A 24,638-nucleotide genomic window follows, 5' to 3' on the forward strand; every position below is an offset into this window, starting at 1 on the left:
CTTACGAGGAATGAATGAGGTTTATTTTTTAAGAGTCCATACACGGTATGCTGTTGAAATGCATGATCTCTGAAATTCACCCTAAAAGTCACCGGCGAAAATAATTGTGCTCTATAATCTTTTAACATAAATTTATAATATTGGCCATAAGTTTACTAATATTTGTTTCTGAGTGTTTTTTCATAATCGAAAGTTCACAACGAAGAGCCGCGTGTTAGGAAACGTTATTGTAAACTTATGGTATAAATCAGTATTTAGTGTGGAGGTGTGCGAATAGTGGTTATTGACTCTGGTTCGAATACCATTTAAATCCGATGTAATCATCATCTCTATAAACAATCAATCGATACAAGGAGTGACTGACGAGTTTAACTCAAGTTTCACAGAAGTAAAAATGACAATGTCAAAAATATTTCATCTTTAACATTTTTCTTAATCTTTTGGAGTTCTCCAATTTTCGCACACCTATTAATGTTGAACGAGATAGAAACTGTTAGTGCAATAATATAATTCTTTCTCGCTCGTTCCAATTAAAAGTCGAATTCAATTCACTTCATATTGAAGAATCGTTTGAAATATTCTGCCATGTACTTGTATTCTTGTCTAATGTTTCTAAAATTCCACGTATACTGACAAGAAATGAAAGAAATTTTTATCATGAAAAGTAATCTTAATGCCGAGACACTAAAGTCACGCTTCAACAACTCTATATATATTTTTTGATCAATTACTCACTATAGATGTCGTAACGTTTACTTGAGTTTCGTTGGCATACCTATAATGATTTATAATTTTTCAACTCGACGAAAACATGTGCGATGTGATAATGCAAATTCAATACCTGTATTTCTGATACCGATCATTTCCAAGAAACTCTAATTCATTCATTGCCATTTTGGGATCCACTCGTTTCGCAATGCGAAACTATCAAAGGCTATAAAGAGTGACTGTAATTGTTACATTGTTCTTTAGTAGCAGCAGAAAACGAGACTTGCTAATCGTCCTGGCTTCGAAACAAGACAATCACCGACTTTGGTCACTTAGACTCTCTAAGTGCGATTATAAATAAGAAAGAGCAAATATAGGCCTAGGTTTTAGTTTAGTTTAATTTACTTTACTATTGAATCTCGAACTTATAAACGATAATAATCGTACTCGCCTTCGAAACGTTGGCGTCAGGTATTTCTAGACTCCGCGGGTACCATTGTGAATTTGGGTATAAATGCGGCACCACCACGAAAACCGAACTTGTTGTTAACAGTTCATTCTCGCTCACTAAACTATTGCTAGGTTTGAAAATAAAATGGTCAACAATTAGGAGAAATCTTGAAGCTTGACTCGATTTACCGGTTAATGATTGCTTATTTGTGACTCCTTAAGCCCATAGTAATTAATTAGTAAAACCAAGATGAGAAGAGGTGAAAGTGGAAAAATTAACATGAAAGAAAGGTTTTCTACGGAAATATTTATTGTTTCTAAGATTGATAAACAGGATTATATTACACGCTTGGAATGGATGTTACGGTTGGTAGGTTTTTCAACATATTTACCTCGACTTATAAAAGGGAGAATGAAAATGGCCAGACAATCATTCTTAAATCGATTTAAACAAATAAAAGAACATTAAAACCGTTATCGAAACTCACTAAAGGGTCTTTTCAGACTCATTCTCTCTGCTAGTTGGGGCGTGTGAACAGAAGTTGGTTACACAAGTTGAACGACCAAATTAAAAATTGATCACTGACCAATTTTGGCTGACTCAAATTTTTGATACATCTTGTTGAGTCAAAAGTTGTTGTATCGTCTGAAAAGGCCTTATTTTATTTTATAAATCTTCGAAGTTTGCAGAACTTGAAATGCCAAGTCTAGAAAAAAAATCAAGGTGTCCTTTAACCAATTAGCGACCACAACATTACGTGACCTCTCCATCCTTTTTATTTCTGTAAGATCTATCCTCGTGCTGTAGTTTGTTGAAATGAAAATACTTCATACTTTTGGAACTTTGAATAATTTTGATGGTTTTTATTGGTCTAAATTGGCTACAAAATGATGGTTTGGCAATTTCATACTCTCTTTTAAGTCAATTAATTATTCGTCGTAGAACAATTAGCAGCAAACAAATATAGGTCAGAGAAGAAAAACTGAATATCAGAAAGTGGAACGGTTCTGGTTCGTGTTGTTTTCATTAAGGTTTTAGTGAAAGTTCCAATCATTGCATATTTAAAGCTATACTTTTTCTTTTCAAGTAGTTTGAATGTCCAATTTAGGTGTTTTTATTACATTTTGTGGCGCCAAGAGATCTGAGGGTCAATTCAAACCAAAATCAATTCAGCCCATCTATAGCTTTGCCTTTTTCTTGTCTTAATTTTTTACATTTCTGGTGGCCATTTTCCAAGATGGTCTTTATTTAGTACCTACTACCTAAGAGTAACGTCCCATTACTTACAAAGATTTAAACTGATCCCAAAATTAAAATATTCCCTGAAATCAGAACTTATACTAGCAATTACAACGGTGTTTATGGAATTGGAGGTTGTCAAAAAATCCGTTCAATGTGGTCAACTATTACCTAGCTCTACAAATAACACAGAGTTCATGAAATTGAATCGAAAACATTATCTGTAGACGCAAGATAATTCAAATTTTAACGCTTTTAATTAGACTTGACATGTACAAGTTCTAGTAAATTTTTTAAACACAACGAAATTAAGGTGCGAAACTTCTATAGCTGATCAAGACCAGTCTATTGCTTTTCATCCATTCCTGAAATCAAAACAAATTCCTTTTAAGTCTTGTATGTTTTCCCGGAGATGGTTTCTCTTCTCTCTCTCCGATGTCTATTTTGATGCTTAGAGATTTTTCCACATCTTCTACTGCTTGAACACGCGTTGTATGGACGTCTCTTCGGAGTATCTAGACTATCAAACATTAATACTCTTGTCATTTCCTATCGGATTATCTTTTGAATACTTTTGACGAGATCCTTTAAGCGAAACTTCATCCTTTTCGGGCTGTTCTTCTCCTCCTCCTCCTTTAAGTCTATTCTTGTTTAACAGCGTCTTTTCCAAGGAGTTTGGACAAGCGCTACGTATCTCTGTCCGAAAAATGTATTTTTTTTTTTTTTGTTTTCTATCAAGATCTTTTCAAAACTGATTTTTTTTTTTTAATTTTTTTTGTCCTATCCCCGTTTCGTTTTTCCTAAAGTAAATTAGTCAGAAATTATAAAGATATAATATATTTTGCTACGATATGCTTTTTATTATTTAATAATAATTAACTTAAATCTCGCTAGGTATTTTGGGTGGTCCATGTAAGAGAGAAAATATTCAAATATGCGTAGGAATCGGAGAGATAAATTAAATTTCTATCATTATTTTTTTTTCATTATAGAGTTTTTAAAAATTAACCGAAATTGTCCTAAAAACAATTTTTTTCAGATTTTTTTTTGTTGTGAGGTAGGCCTACATAGAGTAGTAACCCCGTATCATTCCGCGATCGGCTTCACAACTGAGAACGGATATAAGAACCTAACTTATAGAAATATGGCGAATCACTCTAGATTCTAGGAACCTCTCTCTTTTCTTTCTCTCTTCTCTCCTTTCTCTCCCCTCTCTCTCTCTCTCTCTTTTATCTTTCACTCTCCCGCAAAGAATGAAGTATCGACTAACCAAAATGTTCCTTATTTTGTAGAGGGAAACTTGAATAAATGAATTAGGAGTTGCTGTGTGGGCATTCTTATGATTTGTTATATTTCATATTTCCGTTTTAACGTCGTTATCCCTCAAACGCGGCTCTGACAGAAAACCCCCAGAAATTCATTACGTTCTCTAGCTGTGTGTTTGTTTGTCTGAAATTAAATTTACCGCGATCGCGCTCTAGTTGCGTGTTATGTTGTTGTTTATTTATGGTAAGATGTAAATATTATGTTTATGCTTTTAAATCTTAGCTCGCAAATCGCGGTTTTTCGTGGCTATTGAAGAAAGTTTTTTATTTTTATTATTTTAGTATGTTTGAATCGTTAGCAGACGATTTTTCAATCTTTTTAAATGCATGCGCGCGCATTAAACTATTGGATCGCATTATTGAAAGCGATATAGACACTGAACATAATCCTTATTGTTAACTAAAGATAATTTTGCCAATTTGAATAACAGATTCACGGTAATGGATTTTCTTTATTGATCTTTTTTTTCCTGTAGCATGGAATTTAATGATTGAATGACCTTGTAATAATAATGGATCTTACAAAACTCTATGAGAGTGATTTCTTTGTCGACGTACAAAAAATATATAATAACGGAAAGGTATGCCCCATAACAAGGAAATTAAGGTGATTCTAGTAATTTCTTGGATTTTTTATGGATTATTTTAAATTTAAATTTATATTTTTTCCCATTAAATATTATTAATGATAATATTTAAATCGTACGTCGCGATTTTAAATCGATTTTTCGATATTTTCGGTTTTTATGAGGAAGCGAACTTACAGGGGCAAACTACCTAATGTATTTCCTACGAGCCCCTGTAAATCATTACACCGCAATACACCGGTGTACTCAAATACATAAAATAAATATTATTATTATTTTTTTTTTTCAAATTAAGTTTAACAAAACGAAACTATTTTACTATTTATTAGTCCTTTATTTTATATAAATCGTGGATCGAACACTTCCGTAGACATTTTCCGTTTACAAAGATTCAAAATAGAATCAATTTGATTGAAAGATACGGCGATTTTGGGGTCAAAGGTAAAATATAAAGATATTGTGACTTAATTAAAGACAAGATCCGTGTTGTGTGGTCTTTGCGTGCACCTCACTCAAAATGTTTTAAAAATAAATAACAATAAAGTTAATTCTAATCGTAATTTGGGGGGGGGGGGTAAAATATTGCACAAAACTTATTCTACTTTTTCGAGCTGAGCTTTCACTTAGATTAGCGCTTATATCCCATTGGATAGAATCCGTTGGGCAGAATTTCATTCGACAGAAATCCCATTCGGCCGAAAATCCCATTCGACAGAAATCCCATTCGGCCGAAAAAACCATTCGACAGAAATACCATTCGACAGAAATCCCATGCGACAGAAATCCCATTCGGTCGGAAATCCCATTCGACAGAAATCCCATTCGGCCGAAAGTCCCATTCGACAGAAATCCCCTTCGGTCGGAAATCCCATTCGACAGATTGGTCATGTGAATGAAATCATTAAGTACAAGAAGAGAATCCAACCGTACATGGGGCAAGCAGCCATTCTCGTTCTGCCAAGAGCCAACGCTAGAGGTAGTGAACGATGACTGGCGTCGCTTTTTGGCCCAAGCTTGAAGCTGCTGTTAACGACGATTCCGGCTTATTTATGGAATAAATGAATTCGTCTATATCCGATTCCACACACCGAACCTAACCAAACCTAACCAAAACTAACCAAACCAAACCAAACCTAACCTAAACTAACCTAACCTAACCTAACCTAACCTAAGCAAACCTAACCTAACCTAACCTAACCAAACCTAAAAATAACCAAACCTAACCTAACCAAACCTAACCTAACCAAACCTAACCTAACCAAACCTAACCTAACCTAACCAAACCTAACCTAACCTAACCTAACCTAAGCAAACCTAACCTAAGCAAACCTAACCTAAGCAAACCTAACCTAAGCTAACCAAACCTAACCTAACCTAGCCTAACCTAACCTAACCTAACCAAACCTAACCTAACCTAACCTAACCTAACCAAACCTAACCAAACCTAACCAAACCTAACCTAACCAAACCTAACCAAACCTAACCAAACCAAACCTAACCAAACCTAACCAAACCTAACCAAACCTAACCAAACCTAACCTAACCTAACCTAACCTAACCTAACCTAACCTAACCTAACCAAACCTAACCAAACCTAACCTAACCAAACCTAACCTAAGCTAATCTAACCTAAGCTAACCTAACCTAACCTAAGCTAACCCTAGGCCAACCTAGAAAATAAGAATATTTTGGAAAAGGCCCATGTTTATTTTTCAACGACCTTAATTAATTATAAAATGCGAAATCGCACCAATGGGAAATTCGCTCCAACGAGACTTCTGTCCAACAGGAATGGGAAGTCTGCTCAATGGGAATACGATAAAATGCGAAATCGCGCCAATGGGAAATTCGCTCCAACGAGACTTCTGTCCAACAGGAATGGGAAGTCTGCTCAATGGGAATTAGGTCCATTGGGAACAGCCGGCTAGCTTCGGTCAATTAGAACAACTTATTTTTTATTTCGGTCCAATGGAATTTCGTTCCAATGGAATTCTGTTCAATGGTTATATACCTAGATTAGCTAGTTTTATCTTTTACGAATGTTTTTTTGTTATTTTTACAAACTTTTTGTGAACTGTCCGACATCGCTGTTAAATTCGTCTGGTCTAATCTAGATTGCATAGTCAGCTACGAAATAGGAAACGAGGTTTTTGGCTCCCCACACTACACTGACCCCCTCTGGGGATTTGAAAAAGGCAGGAGAGGGAGGGGAGACTGCGAAAGATACAACTGAATTTCCTCTTAACCGGAAAAATACACCGGGATCTCTCTTTTTCGCAATGTCATTAAAACTAATAACAAAGTCGGTTTTCCCTTAGAGGAATAGAACCAGAGCTATTTTAAATTAGTCTTCGTCAATTTACGGAGGAGAATATACGGAAGAGATATGGCGGGAAATTAACCCCATGATTTTTATTACGCGGGTAAATAAACGTTAAGCCTTGTTTGAATTTAAAAATTACGCGCGCGCGATTTTGTCTCGAGAGGGATTATACAAAGTGTCACGTGTTCTGGGAATAATTTAAATTTTGAGTTCCTCGTGCGCCTTCAGATTCTATAAATGTTGTGTCACGTGGTTATCTTGTATTTAAATTCAGATTCATTCGGAGTTTGCAATATTCTCAGTTACTCATTCTCTTATCCGTATACCAAAGTCATATTTGAGGGTCTACGCCCCTCTTTAAGCCTAATCTAACTGCTGTAGCTGCAGGAAGTATATTCAGTCCATTTAGAGACCGTTCAAACGTATGATTTTTGCAGTCGCCCTATATTATGTCGATTCCCTTTATAATTCTATTGCCAAGGCTTAGGACACATCCAATCCAATGAGGGAGGAGGAAAAAGAAGGCATTAAGGAAATTATACTTGGTTGGGTAACGACCGACCCCCTTGTACAACGCACCCCTTATTTCTAAGCCTCGGTCACCCACTGTTTCCCATGGAAAATATTACTTGCCCTCTATTGTAGCGATTACCGTTTTTCTCTGTCTGTTATTGTACATCTTTATTAAGACGAAGTGGAGTTGTCATTCGACCGCGTAGAATAGGATAGAGTTCCTTAACCCTTGGTCACTTTAGGCTTAACAATTTTTCAACTTCCCTCAAGTCTAATATAACGTCAATAAAGACATTTTATCAAGTTAAAAGCCAAACTATGGACATTGTTGACTTTATAAAGAAAGGGTTTTAAAGACAAAATTTTTAGGCCTAAACCTTTTAAAGTCTGAAGGTATTGTAATGTTTTTTTGTTGTCGCGCGCCCCCTTTAAATGAAATATAAAAGTTTTTCCCGCCAAAACTTTGTTGGCGGGAACCTTTTAAGCTTATGTCCCGGGCGCCGTTTATCCAGTTAAGCCTCGGTCTGATGCGATAGAAGAAAAAGGCTTTTCGGTAATAAAGTCCTATAAAAGATGATATTCCATCCACTTTCCGATAAAAAGCCAATATCATTGGAAGCCCTTCTTAATGCCATTCTGATCCCCCACGCTAAGCCTTTGTCCTCGCTGCAACTGAATTGACGAACGGACTACTATATTTCAGTCTCAATGCACTTAAGATGCAGACGGTATACAGACGTTAAAAACAATGTTTTCTGATGCGTAGCGTGTATGGCAAATAGGCCTAACAGTAAAACTAAAACGCCATAGATCAAGTAGGCTAAAAAAAATAAAACAAACACACAAACTTTCTGACTTCAACAAACTTTATTAACCTCGGTAGACAGACGCCTCGATATCTAGATCCGTATAGGGAAATGCCTTCAGGGTTTAGCAGTCCAACTTTGAAGTGTTCTAACTTGGGCATATTAAATGAGAGCCCAACTCATTCCCTGTATGCCTAGAGATACTGGGGCTCATTTCATACGCGGGGTGCGAGAAAATAACCTGGTTTTGACATGGATCTTATAAACCCTATATAGGACGTAGGAAACATGTTAAAGCTCCTCTTCGATACAAAAATATACAGAGTTTTCCAAAACTGGTTGGTAGAGCCGAAGTATTGTGAGTTTTATTGGTAATTTTGAGTTGAAAATGTAACTACTATGATATATTTCCCACCGTTTTCAAGTTATTAATATGAAGTGCTTTAGGGATGACCCCTCAATTAAATTATAGCATTGTATTTCAGTTTCTTACGTAAATTTTAAACGGTCATCCGACTCCGTAATACACTCTGGAAATCTTAGCTCGAAAACGGTGGAGTGTAGGTCAAAATGTCATAGAACCTTTTCGAATCAAAATCCCCCAAAGAACTCCTTTGTACTTAGACCTGTATTAGAACGAAATTAAGTTCAGTGTTCTAGAGGGAGTAAATGAAATTAATATTTAAATATATTCCCCTAAACTCGCTGCATATGCTGATAGGATGGTTAAAAATTACCAGCTTTACTTGTCCTCTTTAGAAATTTTTTACAAAAAGTCCATGGTTTATAAATATCCTTGATATGCAATCATTTTTTTAAAGGTTTCTGTTTTATGCGCATGTCGATAAATTTGAGTATACCGTGCATAAAAAAGGGTATACGGTTATCGCAAAAAACTAGAGAGAGGTACGAAAAAAAATGCAGACCTAAATAACGTTATTTGAGCAGTCGGGGCCCGGCGAAATGGTTTACTTTACTCAAGTAAAACGATATGTTGTAGAGAGAGAGTGAAAGAGTAATATCGGTTGTACTTGGATCCTCTACATATCCGTGTCTCGCGGGTTTGTAAGTACCTTTTTCTAGTGCATGGTAGGATTACTGGTTATGGGTGAAAGCGTGGCTATAGTACAGACTCGTTTATAAATAGGTAACTTCTTGAATCCGTAATGATTGCCGCCGAGGCCCGTTCTCTCTCTTGAAAGGAAGATAGATAACTGCCGCTTAACTGGTGGCGCACGCAAACAGAGCAGCCTAGGCGACGCGTATAAAGTTACGGTAGTACCCCAGTTTTATATTAGAAAACTTAGGCTTAACGCGCCAGACAAAGGCTGAACAAGATTGGTCAGCCTGAATTGTTTGGTTTCACTTGGAGTCTTGGACGTTGCCCTTGGGTTTGAGTTTCAGAGTCGGAAGTCATGGAGTTGTTGCCCTTGTAGTCGCTGTAGTTTTAAAGGTCATGGGGTTGTTGCCCTTAATATCGCTGTAGTTTTAAAGGTCATGGAGTTTTTTTCCCTTAATGTCTCTCTTATTTTCAAAGGTCATGAAGCGAGCGGCCACATTGAACTATAATTTAAAAGGTCATTTAGTTACCCACTATGTCTTTGTAGTCTATAAAAAAGGTCATGAAGATGCCAGAAATGTGTCATAATGACCTTCTATTTTCTCTAGTATACCAAATTTTAGACCAAAACAAAAAAAAACCTTTATTCTGATATTTACCTCCTTGAAAGCATAATTTTTGGTTGCAACTAAAAATGCGGTAAAAAGCGAAGCTTAAGACTTAAGTGCCTTTGGCACTTTTTTTCTCTCTCTCTCTTTCCCAACAGTACGCTGTCTTTTTCTTTAATATCTCTGGCAAACCTCTTTTAGTTTAATGGTGGCTTCCTTCACTGTGTATATATTTTTTTCCATCCCATAGTCATCAGTAACAGACATAAATATAAATCAAGAAACATAACACAATCTTTCATTTAAAAGTTATGACGTACCAAGTCCAAGGCTTAACACCTAAGCCTAATCCCCTTAAAATGTTTTATTTATATATTTATGATGTCTATGCAGTTATTACGTCTCTTTTAAAAAAATCTGACACTTAAAAGACAAGCCCCAGCAATTTAGGAAGAAGTAAGAAAAAAAATCTGCCGTTCTCATTTTGACTCGTTTTTTTCATCGAAAGTTGACGAGGTCAAAAATTTATTTTTCCAAGTTTAGGCTAAGGCTTAGGAGCTTCTACCTCTTTTTTTATTTAATTAAATATGGTTCTTAATTGTTAAGGCCATTTTTTAGACGGAGGGGGTGGGGCAGAGTTAAGCCTCGTCACTTTTATTTTTCTCAAAAGCATTTAAGTTGAGAGTGAAATTTCTTGGACGTCGTATCTCAGTTTTTTTGGCAAGTTATTAAGAATTTTTATTCTGGATTTTTTTTCCTCTTCTAATATTTCGATCAATTCAATTGGAAGGTTCAATAGAAATAAAGATAAAGTTGGGTATTTTTTATATAGAGGTTATTATTGACAGTCCAAGTGAGATGAACTTTGTTATTGAGAATTCCGTTTTTTGAGAATGGTCGACACTTGTCTATTTGGCCTTTTGACAAGAAAATAATTTATTTTTAAAATTTTGGCATTTACTTGTTAAATTTTATTGCTGGAGCAGAGACGGAAGAAGGGGTTTTCTCTCTCTCTCTCGCTCTAATTTTTAAAATGCCTCGCGTCAAAAATATTAATTCCATAGGCATCAAATCAAGTCTACGTGTAAAGCATTCTAGGCCTTGGCGTCAAAAATAACGAATTTTTGGTATGATGGCCCCGGGCCTCTATGCGAAAAATATAAAAATAGATTTGTAGGAAAGCTATTTGAAATATTATATGAAAGAATTTTTGTTTTAATTTGTTTCAAACATCTGCGAGATTAGTTTAAAATAGGTTTAGGTTTCATTGGAATGATTGGCAGTCTAAGCCTTAACTGTGGATTAGGTTATTGAAGAGTAGAATTACGCTTAATAGTGAGTTAAGATTTTAGAAAACAGAATTAGGCTTAGGGATATTGAGTTGGAAAACAGAATTAGGCTTAGGGATATTGAGTTGGGAAAAATAATTAGGCTTAGGGATATTGAGTTGGGAAAAATAATTAGGCTTAGGGATATTGAGTTGGGGAAAATAATTAGGCCTAAGGGAATTAGGCCTAAGAATATGTAGTCGGGAAACAGAATTAGGCCTAAGAATATGTAGTCGGGAAACAGAATTAGGCCTAAGAATATGTAGTCGGGAAACAGAATTAGGCCTAAGAATATGTAGTCGGGAAACAGAATTAGGCCTAAGAATATGTAGTCGGGAAACAGAATTAGGCCTAAGTATATTAATTCGTAAAATATTCTTAAGAATGAATTAAAATAGTAATTTTTAATCGATTTAATCAGAAAAATAATTTCATCATCAATAAATATTTAAGAATTCCGAACAAAATTGGATGAAATTCATTTTTATCCCCCCCCCCCGACTTAAAATATTCAAAATCCAATATTAAAAACCTGCCTCTTTCTGTTAACGAAAAAGAAATAGAGCAGAATATACACTTTAGACATAATGTTACTAACCCTAATAAATTAAACATTGATTGGTCTGCTGTGGAAATTAGTTCTTAAAAGGGCCCAAAAAGCTCTAGCCCAAAATCCTTCAGACATTAATGAAAATAGATTAGAAGGTGCAACAAGCTATTCTCTGCGGAGAACAACTTGGTACACCGAAGAAGGGCGGGGGAGATGAAAATTAGAATAATAAAACAAGGCTCTTGTTCCACTCGGCTAAAGGAAGGCGTGGTCGTCGTGCGACTAAATTAACTAGCTTCTATATTTAGCAACTTTCTTCAGCCATTAACATAGCTCAAATGTAATGCCGCGTAACACGACCCTTCAGCTTAAAATACCAGCAAATGGTATTGCGTAATTTACAGAGAAGTAGTTTCAAAATATTGAATTTATTGGGTACTTAGATTGCAGGCGTTTTAACGAAAGGTTGGACTATTTTTCATAATTGTGATAGAGTCTTTCAAACTGTGATAAAATTGGTTATTAGCAGGGCTTAACGTGCAGCGAGATATATAAATTATTCGCCAGGTAAAATTACATACATAATGATTACTCTTACCACAAAATCAGCCTTGATGCGTTGAGAAAATGGACCTTGGCACGTGCGCAATAATTCCTGTTGGCTGTATGCATTCGTGCTATTGGATAGAGCGTGTAAAGTAATGAGCAATTAATTTAACTCAAAGAGCCAACGCCTATTTGTGAAGCGTATATGACGTACAGTTGAGGTATTACGGGAGCCCAATGTTCCTATAATTGTCTGTAAAATCTTATATTTTAGGAACATACTCCTTCCCATTTAATTTCATTACATATTTGAAAATATCCTATATTTTTGAAAATTAAAAGAGGTAACTCGGCAACTGTCCCTTCGAATCATTCCACTTTGCTAACAAATGATGTCTATCACTAGAAAGCGAGCTGCTAACTTTCATGGACGTGGTGTCCTTTCGCTCTGAATTATTAAGAAGCAGCCCGTCTATCCTTTAATAGGTGTAACCTTTAGCACCATTAATTCTCCCATTCCTGACCCTCTTCACTTCATCTAGACCCCCGAACGCTTTTTAGGAGTACTACCTATACCATACCAGAAGTAACGTGGTAACAGTAAATATCATGTGATCTTCCAAGTTATAGAACGCACTATCCTATAATTAACCTTCGTTGAACCCCTGTATATTTCTCACTTTGTGTTTATACTATTAGCTCTGCATCTCACCACCCCAGGGGTTGATTGCTTCACTCTAAGCTATTGATTGGCAACTAAATTGGGTCGTAGGAACGGAATTAACACACAATAAATTTTAATCTTCAACGTATCATACTTGTTTTTGTCATGTTACTTCTGAGCATACCTATTGAAAGGCACCTTCTTCGCCCCATAAAAAAGCTGGGGTAGTGCTCGTCCAGCCGAAAAGCCATCGATATGACTGAACTGACCAGAGTCGAAGATAGAAAGACCACTCTACTTCAGCGATAGATCTTTCCCAACGGGGTTGAAAATATGGCCCGGGAACCTATTAACAGACTGCGATAGAGAACCAGAGCTTGTCAACGAATCTCCCTCCTCTCTCTCTCTCCCTCCCCTGCTATCTGATCCATCCAGGAATTCTCTCATCCAATCACAAATTGATAATAAAAAGTCGGCTGCCCCTAACCTATCATTGCTTATACCTTTTTACGGTCTTTTGTTCGTCTCAGCTTGGAAATTCAGTTGTTGGAGATGTTCCTTTAGGGTATGGTGAATGTATATGAATAGGTTAGTATTTTTTCTTCTATAATCTAGAGTTTTTCCTCCTACCTATACGGTGGTAGAATTTTCGTGTATTGTTAACCATTCTTCTGCACTGCGAAGACTCTTATTGCCGTACATGCCCGAACTGAAGCTATAATGATTTAAATTTCAATCTGTCCTTCACAATAACGGAGTAGAATTTCTCATTTTAGGTAGGGGGATATCTACTATCTTACAGTAGGATACTACTCTATTTCCATATGGGGTGATTTACGGTTATTGGTGGCCGTCTTCTGGAATAGCTAACCCACGCTGTGCAGTGGGATACATCGTTAGATACGACCTGCATCTTAAACCTCAACTTGAACCAAATATTTTCATTCATTAAACACTTTTTGAAGGCAGCATTCCAAGAGTGTAACTAAATATTCCTCCTTTGCGTCGATATCCTTGACGCGTAACTAACTGCATCCCAAAACAAACTCTCTTTCGTTCGAGAGAAATTTCGTGATGCAACCACCTTCCATTGAACCTTCCAAGTGACAAGTACCATATTGGATCATTTAGAGCTTCAGAGAGACAAAGGGGATCCAAGATGATCTACTGGGCATATCCTGAGTGATGGATATTCACATCCCACGTGTCAAGTCAAACCCGGTATACCTTCCTTCTTGTCCAATGTTTTGGATTCTAGTATATTACTCTACCCCTCGGACTCGGAATGGGGAGAGGGGGGAAGGGGATGGTCAGTACGGATCCCCATTTCCGGAATCTTCTATAAAATACTCTAGTTTCCTCTCTCTCTCTCTCTCTCTCTCTCTCTCTCAGATCCGTCCCTTGGATCAAGCGCGTATAGCGGTGATCCGGATATAGGAAGAGAAGGGAACAGTTCAGTACTCTGGTAATGTAATAACGGCCCTAATCGGAGGTTCGCCAACTAGGGAAGTACATGGATATCCAAAATATGTATGTGCAAATACTGTCTCCGCCTTTATTTTTCTGGGGAGAGAAATTAAAAGAAGATAACCCTAGAAAGAATTTAAAACTCGACTGCCAACTTTCAGTTATTTTCATTTGCCTTTGGTTACACGTCAACCTCGCGACAATGGGCGACTTAAGAAAATATAGAGCTATCTTGTTTTTGATGTCAGACTGTCGCAGCCTTTACTATTTTGACAGTTGGCAGAAATGTTGGCAGCATTTGGAAGATTTCGAGTCAAAAATGTTCTGTAACACTTTGCCGTCCGGGCCACCATTTTTGAGTTATGATTTGTTATGATGTTTTAGGCATGACCCCTCAAGTAAATTGGCATTCTCTTTCAGTCTCTTAATTAAATTTAAGGGGTCCTCCGTAAAATACTCGAATAGTAACTTCAAATTGTACGAAGAACATCCCCCTTAATTTTTTACAGACCTTTGACCTCTTCGCGTGTGATTTTACGTCATAGACTCGTGTGCAGTCAGCGCACGTGGATTTTTCTAACATACAACGTTAATACTAAGTGCATGCATCAGTATCTTTTGTTTGTATATCTATGTCTTGAAAAGGAGAATCCCTTTTGCCCGTGAGCGTTTGCAGTTCGTACCAGTCTTCCTTTATTAGAAACATCGTACTAAGTACGATGGCAAACAAGGGCAAAGCAAGACTGCGATCCAGTATAAAATGGTGGAACGCTAGTTAAGCCTTTTACCGTGTTGGGCTCGTGCGGGAGTCGAGAGTCTCTCTCTCTCTACCGCCCACGCCAAGCCACCCCTTTCTCTGGAGGGTGATTGACGATAGGAGCTCGCTGCCAAAGCTATTTTGGGAACATGAACGAAAAGTGCTATACCTTCCTCGAGAAGATAAAGTTGGTTCTCTATACTATACTCTGGTTCGGTTTCACCCCCATCTCTTGAACTGCCAGTTGCTAACTCAGCTAAAAACTATACTACTCTTTTCGGTATAGTTTTCACTGTACACCAACCCAACGAATTCGTTCTCTGTTCCGCTCTGATCAATGGCTTCCAATAGTCCAAACCTCACATGGATCTTACGGAACCGATAAGGGATGGGAAAACGAGTATACGTTTGATGGTAATAAAATCAAAGGTATGCATGGGCCACTTAGGAAGTTAAGTTTCAAGGTCATTCTAAAATCAGTTTAAAGCTAGGCGTGGAGGGAAGACACTTCTGGGCATATCATTGTCGTAATTTCAAAATTACTTATTTGCAAAGTTTATTGGTAGGTGTGGGAGGGGGAAGTAAATAATGTATTCCCCTAAGCTCGCTGCAATCATAATTTATGCTAATTTGATTGCGAAAAATTTTACTTCTTTGCTGGTCCGCTTTGGTGTTAGATAGTCCATGGTTCAGCCTTAGGAAGCCCGAAATTTCCCTGACTCCTAGCTATCAGAGCGGAGGATTTTTATCAAACCCTTTGTGTAATTTTTCACACTCTAGGGTTTAAAGGAACGTAAGTCTTTCTGCTGTATACAACCCTGGTTTTTATAAAAGAACGATTTCTATCTGAAGAAATTAGGCTTAGGCTCCATTAAGCCTAAAGTTTTCTATCTAATTCATGCCAAACTGTTGAAATTAAGCCTTGGTGAATTTGTTTAAACTAAACAATTAACACCCGAGACACACTTTGAGCCTTAAATTATTCTTTAGTAATTCAGAACATTTAATAAAAAATCCCCGTTATTATCCTTCAATATGAACCATATTTCTTCATTCCCTCTACACATCTTCGTATGTACAATCGAGGAAAGATAAAGAAAAATAAATAAAATAAAAGAAATCCATCTATGGATGGTATAGAAGATCCTCAGGTCGTTCCCTAGTGATTCCAATTATTTCCTTTTTTCCTGGGGATAAATCGGACTTATTTTTCTTAGTCGGCATTGATTTTGACATTTCTCTCTTTGTAATTCTCAAAGCAAAAGCTTCTGGAAAAGGAAACAAATGCTAGGCCTAGTACCGAAGCTAACTAAGCCGTTTATCAAAATAAAAAAGGTTAGGATTAATTCTGGCATGGGCCACAGGTGACGAGAAAATAATTAAGCTACTTAACACACCATCTTTTCCCCACTCTTTTCTCCCTTTTTGTTTAACCCCTTTCTTATTCCTTCTCGGGGTTCAATAAGAGACGTTTATCCGATGATGCTTTGTTTCAAAGAGGATCTCCTTTTAACCAAGCATGCACGTGCTGCATGCAGTAAATTGAACGAAGTATTTCTCGGCCTCGGCCAGCAGAGAAACTGATGGACGAGATAATTTGGGAGAAAGAAAAATGTTTCCTCTTATTCATTTTTTACTAAACGAAATTCCTTTCTCTTTCTGTTTCTCTCTCTCTCTCATTCTAGTATTTTTATCCTTAAACGTTTTCGCTAAGGTGAGGTCAGATTCGTAAATTGCGCCCTTTTACTTAAATGAAGTGTATAAATTGAAGTAAATATGAGATAATGATTGTGGCAAGCGTTGAAACCTCTGCATTTAAAGATGAGATGATGTGGTGCGATAATAGATTTCTGCTAAATGTTTATTGTTAAAATAAATTGCGAAAAAAATACAAGAGATAAGATTGCAGTCTGACCCCCTCCCTCTGTTGTATTTGATATGATATACCTAGTATAGTATAAATTTAGGGTTAGGGTTAGGTTTAATTTAGGCTTAAGTTGATCTAGTTTGAAAGATCATCTAGGACGCTACAAATTTTTTTTTACACTATTTTGGTCTATTTCCGAAGTACTGGAAGATCCCATCTTTTTTTTTTTTTGGAAAAGGTGGTCCTTTTTTTGACATTTGCTCGTATTAATGGAGGTATACAGGTATATTATGTTTATTTCCAAAACATTGCGGGCAAAGTTATACGTCTAGTTCCGGAGTTTCCATCCAGGTTATAAATGAATGAATAATGTATCGGTTAGTCTTTGAGTTATTATTCTCTCCTCTCCTCTCCTCTCTGTCTTGAAACCGGGGCTCGATTATCAACGGATGGAAATTAATCCATTTGCGACCAGAAAGCACGGACGCGTTCAGACTATTCCCAGGATTGAATGAATGACGTCTGTACTAAGTTGGAAAGACAATTTATCACTGAGTCAGACGACGAAATGGGCCTAAGCGCGTTACGCCTAGACAGTGATTGGAGGCATACGTAGCATCGCGTTTCACCACCGCTTGTACCATCTGTAAGCTCCCTTGATTGTACCACTATTGTCATTAGAGAGTTAACCCGGATTTACGATGGAGACGGAATAATTCTAGAATATAATTGAACGGGGCTATACCAACCAACACTCTACGTACCACGTCAGCAGTCGTTAATTGAGAAAAGACTTTTTTATTTGTTTCTCTTTGAAAGGACTGAAACTGTCTAAGGTTAATTAGTTCAGTTCAGATTTAAAAGAATGCGAAGAAATTCTAAGCCTAAATTGTCACTGAAAAGTTTGCAAATTAGGCCTAACAATTCGATGCTTTTTCTTTATAGTTTTCGTTTTTAAAGTAGACCTAAATAACGCTTGACTGATTAGGCTTAACAAACAAACTTCAAATTTTTCCTCTTGTTTCCGCACGAGTTGGTTATTAAAGGCCATAAGAACCTTTGACCTATTGTTTTTAGCTAAGCCTTAATTGAAACTCTTTTCAAATTAGGCTTAGTAAGATTAATTCAATGTTCGCTGTGTGTTTCCGCACGATGAGTTATTAGGATAGGCCCGAATAAACTTTAACCTCGCTAAGCCTAAATTCAAACTATTTTCAAAGTATAGGCCTAACAAACCAAATACTCTTATTTTCCTCGTATTTCCTCACTTAAAAAGTTCAATTCCTTCTGCATTATAACCTCTGACCTTAGATTGTCAAACCACAAGGTCAAAAACAGCAAAGAAGAAAAGTAATTTGAACTTTGAACCTGAAGTAGAAGTCTGGTAGACAGTAGAACAGATGTAGGGGCTACGTTTACGGTATAACAGGAACATCATCGGTGTGTGAACGTAACTGTAAGAGAAATCGGACACCGATTAATTTTCTCTCCTATTTTCTCCTTTCTCTCTCTCTCTCTCTCTCTCTCTCTCTCTCTCTCTCTCTCTCTCTTATATTTAAAGAGAGAAAGAGCGAGAGAGGGAGTGACTGAAACAGAATCCGGAGCTAGTCACTTCCTTTCACGGACGGTTGCATTATTCTAAACTATTAGTAGGTCCAGCAAGAGAGCGAGCTATCATCCGTGTTTAAATTAAGCTCTCGGAGTTCATCCTGGACCAAATATTGTTTTGTTGGCTTTTCCACACATCGAGACTTGTTCCTCGATTAGCTTCACATTCACCTAAAAGTAAATTAAACGAGAAATTATTATTCACCTTTCTAGAAAAGGAAAGCTGTGTACGTTTCGTTTTTAAATAGATTTTTCGATAAATTCTGTTTTTATTAGGAAGCGAATATTCAGGGGCAAAGTACCTAATATATTTCCTACGAGCCCCTGTAAAACATCGTGCCGCAATACACTGGTGTACTCAATTACAAATATATTAAAATATTCAAAATGCATGATTTTAAAATTGTTTGGACACAAAATGTATTATTTTTCTATGGGTTTACTATCTTTTTTTATTGGACAATGCGATTTTAATTTTTTTTACGATAAATTCAGTTTTTATGAGGAAGCGAACATTCAGGGGCAAAGTACTTAATGTATTTCCTACGAGCCCCTGTAAAGCATCGCACCGCAATACACCGGTGTACTCAAATACGTAAAAATTATATTATTAGTATGTTTACAAATACAAATATACTTTAATCTTCAAAATAGATTGTTCTTAAAATGGTTTCGGCACAAAATGGCTCATTTTCCCGTGGGTTTACCAAAAGGTCGACGTCACACAGGGGCGTTCAGTGCACATAACCAAAGATATTGGTTGTCCAATCGGTTTTTCTCGCTGAACGCCACCAACAGCATGTTCTACTATTTCCTTAGTTAGTTGGCCTTCAATTTCCGGAAACACTATAGCCAGAAACTATAAATTAGAAAAACGATATAAAAGTTTGAAAAACTCAAGAATTTAAGCTAATGCTTTTTCACTTCGGTTTAATTTGTTTCGAAGAGGTGTATTGGATTCATTGATTTGGCAGACTTTGGCCTAGATTTATTCTCCCCCAGTTCGGGAGTTTCTAACAAACGTTTATAGACTCGGTATAGGAGCGATGTTAGTTGACGGTGAACGGTGTATATATATAGTTCAGAGTTCACGATAACGAAAGTTAAACATCCAGCCTGGGGGATCCCGAACTATTGTAACATTGTTCCCTCTCATCGTATTTGTAATGGGATCACGAGGTTTTCGCTCCCAAATTTTTGGGTCATTCGATATCTATACATATAGTATTAGTTTTCGACAACACTTTATCTACAGCGCATTATATCCAATTACTTTTAATTAAAGGAATTCCGCAATTTATTCCCTAAAATATCTTTACTTTACGCTAAGCCTAATTTAAATAAATTGAGAAACTATTGTTTGAAATTTAAATAGATTTTAAGAATTAAGTTAAAACTTGGTGATAAAGTAAATATATAAATGAAAGAAGAGCGTGTAAGCGAAAATCACGTGATCATTTAATTAATTAAAACAAAGATAACTGCAGTAAGCGTGAATTCACAACATGATTACGGGTAATCACCATTGTACAAGGGAGCCAGAGAGAAATTTGAGGTTCTACGCCACCTAGAGGGAAAACGAAGCAATTCTCTCCTTCCCAATAGGCCTTTACAGAAAGTTCTAAAGGAATTATGGGTACCTGGCCCCTCTTGTAGTTCAAATTAAGTCGGTTCAGTTCAGCCAGTTTTATGTTTTAAAAAACACGAACTGGAGGCAAGATTTGGAGAGATAAAGCAGACTGATAAAATGGGCTTTTTTTAACGCGTTTGTTCCTCTAATTAATTAATATTTAAAATAACTTACTCGTTCTCCTGTGTATCCATCGCTTAAATTGAGCTATGGAAGCCTAGGCTTAACGGTTAAGGTTAATGACGTCACGTCAGAGAGAATTTTGGTGACGTATGGCTGTTATAATGCGCAGGCGCGGCGGGACAAATCAACAAGGTGCGCAAGCCGTAAAAACTTTCTATAAAGGCCTATTCCCCCTACCACCTTATAACCCGGAAATCTAAGCAGTCGTCTGCTTCTGCAATAAATGGCAGCGGTAATCGGTTTAGTACGGGCTTTTAAGACTTAAGTTGTTTAAGATTAGGAACAGCAAATTATCTCGAATTTTTAAAGAAAATGGGAAAAACTCTTAGTGATGAGTGTACACAGTACAACTGGTTTCTTATGAATAGGATAAGTACAAAAGAGAAAAGTGTAGGTTTCCGCATGCCTTTTTTTTTTTTTTTATTAAAAAATATATGGACCTTGTGGGCTTGGCTTTGCGCCTGCCTCGGGCCCTTCCGCATGCCTTTATTACGCGAACTTCAAAATCCACGTTTTAGCCCCACTAGCAGACGACAATGTTTGTTATGATTACAAGTATTAATAGAGGTAGAGCTTATAATAGGTAAGAATAAGATATATATTAATCCTTGTATTTATTCCCAAGCTTCCGGTAGCATCCCTTGCGCGATTTGAATAAAGTTTCCCTTTTGTGCCACCAGGAAGACTTGTCTCCCGAGTTTTACCTAGACAATGCCTGTGGCTAATTTCCCGACGATTCACGCTTACGGGTAGTTTGATATGCTTATGGTACTACTTAATTCTTTCACCAACCTTAGTACCAAACGCACTCTCCCTCATTTCTATTTGCTCCTGGTTACAATATTACCAAAATACACTCAATGGATAGAAAAGTCTTAGTCCCAAACTCGTTACAGTCAAATTTAGATATCAATTTGAGATATCTATTCCCAGAAGAACGCGGTACACTAAGATCAAGACCAAGCAAGACCCAAGAAGTAATGCGTTTCCAAAATCTAGCATCGCAGACTTCAATAAATCCCGATTTCTAGTATTAAAATAAATTATCCTAATACCTTCTCAAAATACTTTTCGTACCCCCATAATGGCCGTCATTTTTTTCTCCCGCTGTGGGGTTTATTTCCTTAAAGTATCTCATTTAGGTATAGGATAGAGTAAGGGGGTTCGAGCCCCTGAACTTCTTTCATTCTTAGGCCAGCCTTCTTTACTTACAGTTGGCACACGTTATAAAAAGAACCCCCTGATCTTTAAACGGGATAAATCTGTCCCTTTAGAATTTCTCAGTCTATGGAGTTTGAGGGGAGGGGGTGCAGGTTCTTATCGGTGACAATAAAACAAATGTACCCCTAACCGGGGGGGGTTTGAAGGGGAGTAAGTATAGATGGTTTCGTTCCCTAGATACACCAGTTTTAAAACGAAATAAAAAAGGTTGTGGGGATTATAATTTAAAAGTATGGACCGAGCAAGTGGTATCTTTTAAATTTGTTCGAAGTTCGCAACTTGTGATTGGTTAACTTTTTATTATAGATGTGATACGGGGTAGGTTTGGTGTTCGGACATTTTCAAACGGATATTTGAAGAATACCCAACGAAGTAAAAATGTTATCAGGATTCTAATTTAAAAGTGTATACAACCGAGCTAGTGGTATGTTTAAAATTAAGTGAAGTTCGGTTGTTACCTGATGACGGTGTGTCACGTGTTTGCTATTCACCCGGTCGGTAATCGACTGGAAAACATAGGGTGAAAATTGAAATATCGTCTGCTATAGTTTCTGATAAGTCACTGGTTTTCGGGAGTGTGATGCACTCCTGTAAGCCAAAATTCTGGGCGACAAAGATTTGGGGATACGACACTTGTACCCACAAGGCGCCGTCTGCCCTTTGTCAACCGGAGGTGACTTGACCCCAACAATCCCTCCGTCACCTCCCAAGTAAACCTCATTTTCCTCCATGATTATTCACGTCATGAAACCTGACTAATCACATCATTGCCGAGGACCCTTATAGGGACCCAATTTGCGTTGCAACCCTTAAACGAAAATCAAACAGATTAGAAACATTCGGAATCAGCTGATCTCCATAGATCTCTAAGACAAAAATGGTTTTGTTTTAGCTCCCAATACCCAGACTTAGGTCACTTCCGCGACCTATACCTGAAATACGAGAAACATTGATCATTAACAGGAGAGAACATATCGACTTGGTCGCGTAATACTTTATTTATGATAAGCTCTTCCCCTTCCTCGCTTCGTTCATGCTTGGGACTTCCTTATTCTTATATCTGAATTTTTTTCTTTCGTTTTTCGTTGTAGAAGTTCAGCAGGCTCCGGCGCCGGAAGACATTCGCGTGGAGTCGGTATCGGAGGACACGATAACGGTTAGTTGGAGGCCTCCCAGCATCCAGCGAGTCCAGGACCCGGCACTCCGTGTCTACGCTTACGCCTTGGCTTCGGCCCCTGTGGGAATATACAGTCATGGTTCGTATTAAAAACCCCTTTTCTTTCTCTCTCTCTATGTCTCTCTCAAGGCCTTTTCAGACGGTACAAATTTTGACTCAACTAGATGAGTCAAAAGTTGGTCAGTGTTAAATTTTTAATTCGGTGATTCAACTAGCACAACTTCTGTTCACACGACCCAACTCAAGTTGACTCGTCTAAATGAGTCAAAAAGTTGTACGGTCTGAAAGGGCCTTAAGTCTCTAGCTGACTATGGAACTTTCTTGGCATTTTTTCGTTCTTCTGGGGAGAGTTACCTTCTCTTTTTTTCTGACACTTCTGTCCTCCGGATTCTAATGCATTCTGGAATGTACCCTTGGGTTATTTTTTTATTTTCTTTTCTTGCGTGGAGTTATATGATGTAGGGGGAATACATACAGCTACCAGGAATTATTCTTCCCCTATATCTAAAACATTAATTTCAATGTGGATTTTGAAGGCCGGGCTTGTGAACTTAATTACTATCCGTTACGTCTCATAATTCTGATGGCGTCTTTCAGTGGGAGCAAGGTGAGGGAGGTTCAGCGCGCCGTGAGATAGGTTATTAATTCGCTTGGGTAAAATTCGTCATACATAATGATTAGTTTAGCTGCATTGGTCTTCCCTTAAAACACGCCTGTACATACGTTGAGTGAAAATGGATGGTTACGCATTGAATGTTTCCTAGTAGCTGTATGTATTCCTGGATGTATTGGTATTGATCCAACATCCCTATGTTTTGTTTTGTATTCAATGCAATTGCCTAAAGTATGTTCAGATGTTGGATCAGGTTTAGCGTATAAATCTGTAGTTATGTTTTTATATTTGGGATTGAAATATGTTTTATTTTTTCGAATAGAAATATTTGATATATTCAGGTTAAAGGCGATGAAAAAGATCACACAAAGACTTGCTGTTAAAATAATCTTTTGTTGTGCGATGTCTTGAAGAAAATAACGCAGTTTTTGTGTCAAATTGAGCCTATTTTATTTTCGTTTTTGTTTTTGAAAAGATTTTAGATTTTAACAATTTAACAGACAATTTTCACAGTTTTTTTAAATTGCGAAACCCTTATGGAAGTTTGTATTAAACGCTGCTATCCTTTCATGTTAAACCCTTGACCTTTGAACCAAGATCATTTTACACACGCATCATTAAGATTTTTTTTATTTTTAATTTTTCGTTCATTAAAATTCGAGAAAACCTTTGAAAATTATCGATTTTGAGGAATAACGAGCTCTGTCTTTGATAATCTTTGAAGATAGTTCCCCCCGATCTAAGTTTTGCGAAGTTTTAACGATTTTAATTACCTTAAGCCTTTGCTTACATTTAATTTTATTTTATTGATTATTCGCAATTTTCGCTTTAAAATTTAAATTCGTCTAAGGATACTTCAGATCTAATGAGTTTAGTTTATACCTGGAATTTTCCCCGAGTTAATTTAGTGTGGCTTAATTAATAATTAGGCTTAAAACCCGACTTAAACACCAAGTCGGTTTAATGTTACGTTATACTAAAACCATGAAACGAGATGAAACGGAAGTTAGTGAATATTGTCCTACGAAGTATAAGACTCTTATTCGAAATCACTTGTCTTTGCCAGTTTGTTTATAAGTTCACATAGCAGCGCCCCTTACGGCAGTGTTTGATTTGTGAGTTAATGGAGGCCTTTTTTATACAATAGCAATGGGGAAATCATTATATTTTTAACTTGGTATATCATTTAGCTGTGGCATAGGGGCTAGCCCCCTGCACCCCTCTATGCATTGTAAAGGGACCCACCTGTAAACAAGTCCCTTCATAGTGGAAATCCCTTCATAGACAAAGCTTAGATTATTTATATTAGCCGATGAGAAAAGATCCATGTAAGATTAATAGAGCGTCTAGACATTTTGGCTAATGGTTGGGGATGATTACAATAGAATGTCTTATGGGTCTTATACT

At 37.0% G+C, this 24,638-nt stretch overlaps 1 protein-coding gene across 2 annotated transcripts in view; it reads left to right on the forward strand.

Moving 5' to 3' along the window:
* Positions 1-24,638, forward strand: part of LOC149718175 (uncharacterized) — a 126,096-nt gene that overhangs the window by 92,334 nt on the left and 9,124 nt on the right. For both annotated transcript variants that reach the window (XM_089870855.1, XM_089870856.1), the window contains exon 2: positions 22,533-22,697. In XM_089870855.1, coding sequence (XP_089726981.1) covers positions 22,533-22,697 — 165 coding nt within the window. The remainder of the gene's footprint in view (positions 1-22,532; positions 22,698-24,638) is intronic.

This window comes from Phalangium opilio, unplaced genomic scaffold, assembly GCF_054372755.1.
Source record: "Phalangium opilio isolate 3A_F unplaced genomic scaffold, DU_Popi_V2 ptg000002l_1, whole genome shotgun sequence".
NCBI classification, from domain to species: Eukaryota; Metazoa; Arthropoda; class Arachnida; order Opiliones; family Phalangiidae; genus Phalangium; species Phalangium opilio.